A 9,538-nucleotide genomic window follows, 5' to 3' on the forward strand; every position below is an offset into this window, starting at 1 on the left:
GTCTCTCGTCTCGTTCTCCGTTCTCGTTACTCTCTCGTTCTACTCTCTTCGTCTCTCTTCGTCTCCGTCTCGTCTCGTCTCTCTCGTCTCTCGTCTCTCTCTCTCTCTCTCTCTCTCTCTCTCTCTCTCTCTCTCTCTCTCTCTCTCTCTCTCTCTCTCTCTCTCTCTCTCTCTCTCTCTCTCTCTCTCTCTCTCTCTCTCTCTCTCTCTCTCTCTCTCTCTCTCTCTCTCTCTCTCTCTCTCTCCAGTCTCTTCTCCTCCTGTCACGGGGCATCATCGTCACCAGGCCACACCTCACACTATTCTCTCTCGTTGGCTCGCTCGCCCGGGGAAACACCTTTCTCGACACCCATCCCTCGGTGGGTGAGAAGGGCGGTGCTAATTTATACCGCTATTACGGTTAATTCTAGCCTGACATCGAGGTGCGGCGAGCGTCGGGGAGTGTTTGTGTGGCTTGCGTCGTTGTCGTCGTGGTCGTCGAAGGGACGAGGCGGGGTCGAAGAGTTGAGGGATGAGTGGGAGCAAGGCAGGGTTTTTTCTCGGGCGAGAGGGAGGGCGCCGAGGGAAGGCAGGAGAAGCAGGCCGAACGACGGAAGAGTGGGTCGCTGCGCGGCGCTCGTGTGATCATCGAGCAGCGGCGAAGAGAAGAAATTACGTAAGCAGGCAATCTGATGTCAGAGGCCAGGGGCGGGCCAGCGGGGAGCAGAGGCCCACAGAACAGGTGGAGCTGCTCAGCTGGCTGGCTGATGGGCTCATGATGGAATGGCCCGGCCACGGGCGAAGAGGAAGAAGCCCCGGCTGGCTGCGCCAGGGGGGTGGCTCGACTCGCCCGCCGGGCTCAGCCTCGCCCTCGGGCCCTCCAGCCGGGCAGCGAGCTCACCATTCAACGCCACCACCATCACCATCGCCATCGCCATCGCTAGCACCACCACCAGTATCCTTCGCATCTACGCAAGCAACCCACCGCGCACAGCTCGCTCACAACCGCCACACGCCGCACCGTAGCTTCAACACCCGCGAAACGTGAGTGCTCAGCTGGCGTCGGTAGCAGCCTAGCACCGGTGCCCGCCTTGACCACCTCGTTGGCAAGCTGGGCCGTCGGGCAGTCGGGGGCCTGCGCTGCCAGACGCCACTCAACGCCATCGAGTGCCCATCGCTGACTGAACTTGCCCGTCTTCTTCCTTCCCGACCTCTTGCCCGCCGCAGCTTCGCTCCACGCCAACTCCTCACATCCTCCTCCAGCTCCACCCAACCACCCCAACCGCCTTCACGATGAACACCGACTGGGACAGCAAGACCGTCATCGGCAAGTCGGTGCGGCCCGCAGGATCCGGCGGCGCCCGCGCCGGCCCGACGGCCTACGAGCGCGCCAAGGCCGTCGGCGCCATTACGGAAAACGACCGCAAGACGTCGGCGGGCACCAACAAGAACGTCCAGGGCCCCGACCACCAGCGCATCGCCAAGCTCGACCGCGAAAACGAGGTGGCCCCGCCGCCCAAGGTGGCGCCCAGCGTCGGAAAGGCCATCCAGCAGGGCAGGCAGGCGCTCAACCTCACCCAAAAGGACCTCGGCACAAAGATAATGGAAAAGCCCCAGGTCATCGCCGAGTACGAGAGCGGCAAGGCCATCCCTAACCCGCAGATCCTCGGAAAGATGGAGCGGGTCCTTGGCGTGAAGCTGCGAGGTGAGGAGTCGTCGTTGTTGCCGCTGCACCGGATGCCATTACTGTGCGACGGGCCCATCCTGACTTGGTACCCTTCTCTCCCTCTATGATCTCCTCTCGTCTCTCCAGGCAAGGACATCGGCGCGCCTCTCGGTGGGCCCAAGAAGAAGTGATCCGGCTCTCGCCTTTGACGACCAAGATTACGAAGGGTCTCCCACAACCACGACAGACCGCTGCGGCTTTCTCCATGATTGACGGCTCCCTTTGACACTCACTCGCAGCATTCATTCCCCACGCAATCCGATACTAGAGCGAATTACCATCGCCCCTCCAGCATCCTCCGACACGGCGTGGACCGTCCGATTCTGTCCTGCTGCGCGCTGGCGACTGACCGAATCGCAGCCGAGCCACCGAGTTCCATGATGTCGGCTTCCAATTTCTGCTGCTACTGACAGACGGGTACGTCGACGGCGACAGTCCACAGGCCAGCCAACCGATACACATCGACAAGCCAATTATCCTACAGGGCCTGTGCCACCTCTCCCGCTTCCTTTGACGGAACAGGCGGGACGCCCTTCGTCTCAGCCCCATCGACGGCGCCGCTCGGCTTGTCCCTGGAAGCAAAGGGCAGGTGCATCTCGGCGGGCAGCATGCACTTGTCGAAAAAGGCGTCGATGCGGTCCACGTCGTCGAGGGCCACGAGCAGCGACACGTAGCCATCGGGGCGGGCGACGACGACGGCGCCGCGCTGCGCATCGATGCCGTACTTTTCGTACGCACGGCCATGGCCGGCGTGGTAGCTCTCGTCGTCGCAGAAGATCTTCCAGTAGTCCTGCGACTTTGCGCGGGCCTCGCCGACGTCGCCGGCGGCGGCACTGGCGGATCCGGGACGGTGCCACTTGGTCGTCAGGGGGTGCAGGATGGCGGGGTAGTCGGACAGCTCGCAGGCGGTGCGGGGCGTCGACGAGATGGTGAGGCAGTCGATGACCGAATCGACGTCGTGGCGCGCCGGCGTGTAGCGCGGGAGGAGCTGCGTTTCGAGGTAGCGTGCAAAGGCCTCGATGCGCGGGCGCTGCGCGGCGTCGACGAGGTTGCCGCAGAAGAGGAGGAGGCGCCAGCGCCCGTCCGAGGGGAGCCAGTCGACCAGCTGCCACGGCCGCGCATCCGCGACGCACACGACCTGGGCCGTGTTGAGGCGCTGGCCGACGACGATGCGCGACTCGCCGCATCCCTCGGCGCTGAGCTCGGGCCGCGACAGGGCGCCCGGACCCACGACGTCGGTGCCGTCGCCGAGCTCTGTCGCGTCCCCACCGCGGCCGACGAGGAGGCTGGGACCGTACTCGACGGCGGTGCCCGAGGCGAAGCGGTTGCCCTTTGCGAAGACGTTGCGGAACTCGGCCAGGTCGACGCCGGCCTCCCTCGCGGCGTCCTCGGCCGCCTGGGGCTTGCCGCTAAACAGGCGCGAGAAGCGGTGGTCGAAGGCGATGAGCTCCTGGGCGACGCGGCGGCGCTCGGCCTGGTAGGTGGGCAGGATGGAGCGGGGCGACTGGCGCTGCAGCACCTTGGCCACCTTCCAGACGAGGTTGTAGGTGTCCATCATGCTGACGTTCATGCCCTGGCCCGCCTTTGGGCTGTGGGTGTGGCAGGCGTCGCCGGCGATGAAGACGCGGTCGTGGAGCGAAAAGCCCGAGGCGACGCGCTGGCCGATCTGGTAGGCCGTCCACCAGTGGAGGTCGCGCTCGCTAATCTCGAGGCGGTAGGGCTTGATGATGGTCTGAGCCGCCTTGAGGATGCGCTGCCACGTGATATTGTGGCGGTCCACCTTGGTTGCGGCGTCGGCAGCGCCGTCGGACGTCGAGCTGATCTGGATGTAGAAGCGCACCAGGCCGTCTTCGCGCGGGATAATCATGACGGAGCCGTCGTTGGCCGAGTGGATGGCGCAGCGCATGCGGATGTCCGGAAAGTCGGTGACGGGCACGGCGTCGAGGACGCCCCAGATGTAGTCGGTCTGCTCGCCGGCCATGTCGATGCCCATCTGCTTGCGCGTCCACGAATGGGCGCCATCGCACCCGATGACGTACTTTGCGTGGATGACTTGGCGCGACCCGACGGCGCCGGCCTTGGTGCCGCTTACGGACGAGGAGGAGGATGAGAGGAGCTCGGGGGTGTCGTCGGGGGCGAGGGCGCTGCGAAAGAGGCCGTTGGGCGTGCTCTTTCCCATCTGGCTGGGCGTGGCCTCATCCTCGCTCAGCTGGCGCACCTGCACGCGGACGGGGTAGACGTCGGGATGGGTCGACTCGACCAAGTCGGTATCGACGTCGAGGCGCTCTGGCAGCTTTGCCCTCTCCACTTGGACCTCTCCGTGCGACTGGGCGTGGATGCGATCCAGGAACGCCCTCTCGATGCGACCCTGGTGAAGCACGACCTGCTGCCACCGACTGATTCCGGGGATGGTATCCGGGATGCGACCCGTACGGCGCAGGGTGCCGTCGACGGGGTTCCAGAAACACACTTCGAGCATGTGGTTCGACTGCCGCACTATGTCCTGGGCCATGCCAAACGAGTGCAGCACCTCGAGTGTGCGACACTGTAGTCCGTCGGCTTGGCCCGTAAAGATCTTGGTGTTGCGCTTGTCTACCACGCGCACGCTGCGGCAGCCCAGCGATACGGCCCAGTTGGCTGCCATCAGACCCGCGGGTCCCGCCCCGATGATGAGTAGGTCCACCTTGGAGTGTGTCGCGGCGGGCGTGGGCGTGGGCGGGGCTGGCATGGTTGCGTCTGAGGACGTGGTGATCGTTGAAGAGGTCATCGTAGCGGCGGTGCCGGCGGCGGTGGCGGTGGTGGCGGTGGTGGTGGTGGTGGTGGTGGTGGTGGTGGTGGTTCGGGGCGGTGGCTAAGGTGGTCCGTCCGTGAGAAAGGCGGCAGCGCGTCCAACGTCGTCGGAGGGCGGGGCGAGGCGGGGCGGTGCGAGGCGACGAGGGGTGGAGACGGATCGAGCGATGTGCGAAGCAGGATTCCAGCTCGAGACCAATACGGTCGAAGAGGGGCGAAGCAGAGGTGGCAAACGAGGTGGAGAAGAGAGAAGGGTAACCAAGCTCCCGACCTCGACCTCGACCTCGACCTCGATCGGCCAGCGATATATACCTTCTGGTCCTAGCGGTGGGTGCCGGCGCGACATAGCATGGATCGGCAATCACGGCCAGCCTTCCCTCTTCCATTTTCCCCCCTCTCCCCCGCCCCTTGTCGTCAACGACGCTCCGTTCCGATGCGATGCCAGCACCGCCTCGGCGAGAAAGGGGGAGGGACGGGGATACGGCCACCATGTATCGGAGGTAAGGTACAACGGCCGGCCGGACGGACGGCGTTAAGCCAACGGTGTTGCATGAACGCACCCAACAGCAAAATGCGGGGTAACGTTCGCCGCGCCGCGGTGGAACCGCTAGACGAAAAAAGGCGCCTAACCTAAACGAGGCAGGCTGGGCTTTGCCGCTTGATCCGTGCACGCCCTCCCCTCCGAGACGGCACGACACGAGAAAGGCCCGGCCCTCCTGGCTGCAGATTCCTGCCCTCCAACCCATCCCACAAAGGGGAAAACGCTTTTGAAGTCGACATTCGACATCTACCAAAATAAAGATACTCAGAAACTAGACCATAGACAGCGGTGTGTAGAGCAGAGCGAGTGGATAGATGCAAAAGGATACCCGGGCAGCGACACCGACGACGACGACGACGACATCACAGCTTGGCAATGTAGGGCAACGACTTACCTAGCACCTTGCACTGTCGGAGCGGGCGAGCAAGGCCCGTCATCTTCTGCATCGGCCCAAAGCTCATGGCGCGGTACCCGCCACCTCCGCTGCCGGTCGAATCGACCGAGGTCCAGCGGCTCTCACCCTTCGTAGCCCGGTCCAGCGTGAGGGCGTACTCACGTCCGCGTGCCTCGAGGTATGCCTTGGACGGCGCGGCGTACCCGGTCCGCACGAACGCCGAGACTTGGTCGACGATGAGCGTGACCCACGCCAGATCCTCGTCGTCGCGGTAAGGCAGCCGGAAGGCGCTGCCGGCGGTGCCAAACACCGTCATTAGGTCGCCCGAGTGGCAGTAGTAGTAGTCGCCCGACGAGGGTCGTCCGTCGCGCGGCTGGCACACGGCGTTGGGGTCGTAGTTGGGGATCTGGAACGCACGCTGGTCGTAGACGTAGGCATAGGTGCGAGGGAACACGCCGTTGGCCGCCGAGGCGTACGCCATGGCCTCAATGCCGCACGCGTACGTGTAGTCGGTGTCGACGGTGACGGTCAGGTTCTGGACGCCGTAGGCGTCGACGGGGAAGGCGACGGGGTCGTTGACGACGAGGTCCTGGTTGGCCGCCGAGATGCCGGCAAACGTCAGGGCCTTGCGCAGGTCAGTCTCGCTGGCGGGGGGCACGCGGCCCAGCGAGCCGCGCTCGTCGCGCATGTGGCCCCACACGACGGGTACGCGGTTGACGTGGCCCGTGGCCCGGTCGGCGCTGCGCATGTCGAGGCGGGGCGAGTCGATGTAGGTGCCGTCCTGGACGGTGCCCGTGTACGGGTTGCCCAGCCAGGTGGCGACGTCGACGCGCCGCAGGCAGTCGAGAAGGGCGGCGTCGTCGCCGCCGCCGCCACCGCATCCGACCTTGTCGATGATGGCCTGCGTCTTGTTGCTCCTGGCCGATTCGATGGTGGGGTTGACGGTGTTGGCGTCTTGTCCCTGGCCGCTCATGACAATGGCGCGGTGGAACAGTCCGGCGGCGGCGGGCGAGGCGAGCAGGTGCTCGACATGCTGGGCGCCGGCCGACTGGCCTGCGATGGTGACCTGGGCCGGGTCGCCGCCAAACGTGGGACCATAATTTTGGATCCACTTGAGGACGGTGACGAGGTCGCCGAGGCCGTAGTTGCCGCGGATCTGGTCGTTGTAGGCCAGGTGGCCGAGCGCGCCGAGGCGGTAGTTTGTGGTGAGGACGACGATGTCGGATCGGCTGGCGAGGTTGCCGCCGTCAAAGGTAAAGTCGAGGCCGCTGCCGCTGGTGTAGCCTCCGCCGTGGATCCAGAGGAGGATGGGGCGGAGGTGTTGGCGCTTGGCGACCTGGGAGCGGGTGGGGAGGTAGGGGGTGAAGATGCTGGTGACGAGGCACTGCTCGGTGTACGGCTTGTCGGTGCCGGCCGTCTGCGGGCACTGGTTGGAGCGGCCCTCGAGCTGGCACGGGATGCTTGCCTGTTTGGCGTTGTCGTAGACGGTCGAGTAGGCGAAGCGCTCGGTGGGGTTGGCGTAGGGCACGCCGAGGAAACGGAACGAGAGGGCGTCGCGGTAGCCTTGGAAGTCGAGGTGGCCGTAGTTTGCGCTGAGCTGCCACCTTGCGCTGGTGTCTGTCGAGTTGGCGTGGTTCCAGGGCGCAGACTGGGTGCAGATGGCGGGGAGGCGCGTGTCTGGGCTTGGCTTGTTGGCGTCAGGTACGACTTCGAGCTTGCTGGAAGCCGAGAGGGAGACTGCGTTGCCGGCTGAGACCCAGAAGCGCTGCTGTGCGGGGTAGGCGCCGTCGTGGATCTGGTAGGTGAGCTGGGACTCGAGGCCCGGGTCGAGGTTGTTTGGATCGATGGGGGCGAGGGATTCGCCAATGGCCCTGCAGTCCGAGTCTGCCGTTGGCTGGGAGAGGGGTTCGGTGAGGAGGATGTAGCCGGGCTGACGCCTTGGGGCGTCTGCGGCCCTCTGCCAGTCGAGGTCGTTTTGGTAGAGGAAGCGGAGGCCGGTGCCGAGGGAAGCGGGGGATGGCAGGGCAGCGGCGTCGGGCAGCACCGAGAGCGAGATGGCTGCGAGTGCGACTGCCCAGCTCCAGGCCAGGGTAGGGCGCGTCATGGTGGAAGAGGGTGTAGAAGGGATGCGGGGTCGAAAGGAGGGGTCGGAAGCGTCAGCCACCTGGCAGACAAGGACGGTGGTGGTTGTGGTGGTGGTGAGAGGGAAAGAGGAGGACAACAAGGACGACGAGGACGAGGGGCAGGATCAGGAGGGGTGCGCGGGTGGTGGTCGAGGGCGAGGGCGTGGCAGCGAGACGTCATCCTCAAGCTCGCCGCTCTGATGGGGGGCCGTCGCGGCCTGTGCTTTGAGGTGTCGGCGGTGAAGCGAGGCTGGTCAAGCGTCGAGGCAAAAGGGCCCACCCTCGCTCATTTCGATGCCGATGTACGAGGTGCGGCGTGCCAGATGGACATTTGCGGCGGCGGCGGCGTCGGGGGCGCTGGATGCAACGGTTGGCAGGCCTGGCCTTTGGCGTGCAAGGTGTTGGACGCGTTGCGGGCGTCTGTGCCGACCTTTAGCTTGGGGGTTGTGCTTGGCGAGGGGCCGGCCAGCGACGTCTGTAGCTGAGCAAGCCTGGCAGGCCAGGCAAAGTGAGGATCGACGCGAGCTCGCCAGCGTACGTGGCTTAGCGTCGTTTGGCCGGCGGCCGTTGCAGCTGCTCGCCGCTGCCAGGACCCTCGCCAACGCTGCGAGAAATGCAGCGCACCGCACACCTCGCCGCACAGGGCAGCCCGGCCCGTCGACCCTCGGGTTCGGGGTGGCCAAACTCGGGAGTCGGGCCAGCGATCCACCTTTGGAGCCGCGCCCGCCTAGGAAAAATTTCAGTGCGCCGCCCAGCAGGTCCGGGGGCCACACCGCTCTCTGTCGAAAACTTCCTCGCCCGACGCTCGCCTCTCTCTCTACTGGCTGCAGCCCCACGCCATCCCCACGGCGCGACACCGGCTACCACCATCACCACCACCCTGCCTGGCCTCCCTTCTCGACATCAGCACCAGCATCACACCCACCACTCAGCATCTAACCACCAACCCCTGCTGCCACACGCCACCGCCACCACCGCCACCACCGCAGCCATGTCGGCCGCCACTGCAACCACAGCGTCCACGACCACGACGACGGTCGTGGCGCCCTCCGACACCCTCGACGGCACCGCACTCGCAGCCGCAGCCGCATCAAAGTACAAGCCCACCACCGTCGAGCACGGCAACACCCCAATCACCCTCGACGTCGGCCTCCTCTCGTCCTTCGACGTAAACCCGCTCACAAAGAGCTACAACACCGACCGCGAAGCCTACCTATGCTCGCGCGCGCGCAACGCAACACAGGCCCTCATCAACCACATCTTCCAGCTGCCCGTATCGCGACACCCGGACCATGGGCCCCTCGCCGCCCTGCCCCGCTTCACCACCCGCCTCCCGCGCGAAAAGAGCATGCCCAAGCCCAAGCCCCTCACAAAGTGGGAAAAGTTTGCAAAGGCAAAGGGAATCAGCTCAAAGAAAAAGGACAAGATGGTCTACGACGAGGCAACCGGCGAGTGGGTCCCGCGCTGGGGATACGGCGGAATCAACAAAAAGGAAGAGGACCAGTGGATCCACGTCCTCAAGTCGGGAGAAGATGCCGACACCGACCCCGCCGCCCGCGCCCGCGGAGAGCGAAAGGCGCGCAAGCTCAAAAACGAGAGCCAGCGCCTCAAAAACGAGGCGCGCGCACGCGCAGAGATGGCCAGCTCGTCCAAGGCCACCGACACCCTCGGCGGCCCGACCAACAAGAAGACGGGCCTCGGCAGCGGATCGGCCGACCAGATTGCAAAGGCCGCGGCGAGGCAGAAGCGAAAGGCCGAGCTCGAGGCCGACGTGCTGCGAAACAGGACCAGCACCGCCTCCATGGGCCGCTTCGACAAGCGCCTCGACGGCGAGACCAAGCCAAAGGGCATCAAGAGAAAGGTGAGTCGGCGTGCCCGGCCTGGCCTGGCTGCACGGTGCACGGCGCTCGGCGCTCGAGCTCCAAGATGATCCAGACTGACTCGATGCGCTCCTTTCTCTCTCCCTCTCCCTCCCCTCCGCNCNC

At 65.4% G+C, this 9,538-nt stretch overlaps 4 protein-coding genes across 4 annotated transcripts in view; 2 read left to right on the forward strand and 2 right to left on the reverse strand.

Moving 5' to 3' along the window:
• Nucleotides 1-1,272: 1,272 nt before the first annotated feature.
• Nucleotides 1,273-1,836, forward strand: PFL1_04306 (uncharacterized protein; the record flags this gene model as incomplete). Its single annotated transcript, XM_007881832.1, has 2 exons — nt 1,273-1,684; nt 1,793-1,836. 2 exons carry the CDS (start codon nt 1,273-1,275, stop codon nt 1,834-1,836), a joined length of 456 nt encoding a protein of 151 aa, XP_007880023.1.
• A 347-nt stretch (nt 1,837-2,183) lies between these two features.
• PFL1_04307 (uncharacterized protein) lies at nt 2,184-4,433 on the reverse strand (the record flags this gene model as incomplete). Its single annotated transcript, XM_007881833.1, has 1 exon — nt 2,184-4,433. One exon carries the CDS (start codon nt 4,431-4,433, stop codon nt 2,184-2,186), a length of 2,250 nt encoding a protein of 749 aa, XP_007880024.1.
• Nucleotides 4,434-5,398: 965 nt separating this feature from the next.
• On the reverse strand, nt 5,399-7,534 carry PFL1_04308 (uncharacterized protein; the record flags this gene model as incomplete). Its single annotated transcript, XM_007881834.1, has 1 exon — nt 5,399-7,534. The coding sequence occupies one exon, from the start codon at nt 7,532-7,534 to the stop codon at nt 5,399-5,401; it is 2,136 nt and encodes a 711-aa protein (XP_007880025.1).
• A 1,010-nt stretch (nt 7,535-8,544) lies between these two features.
• PFL1_04309 (uncharacterized protein) overlaps nt 8,545-9,538 on the forward strand; it is a gene marked incomplete at both ends in the record, with an annotated part of 1,611 nt that continues 617 nt past the window's right edge. The window contains one exon of the mRNA XM_007881835.1: nt 8,545-9,414. Coding sequence (XP_007880026.1) covers nt 8,545-9,414 — 870 coding nt within the window. The remainder of the gene's footprint in view (nt 9,415-9,538) is intronic.

This window comes from Pseudozyma flocculosa (assembly GCF_000417875.1).
Source record: "Pseudozyma flocculosa PF-1 unplaced genomic scaffold scaffold00014, whole genome shotgun sequence".
Lineage (NCBI taxonomy): Eukaryota > Fungi > Basidiomycota > Ustilaginomycetes > Ustilaginales > Ustilaginaceae > Pseudozyma > Pseudozyma flocculosa.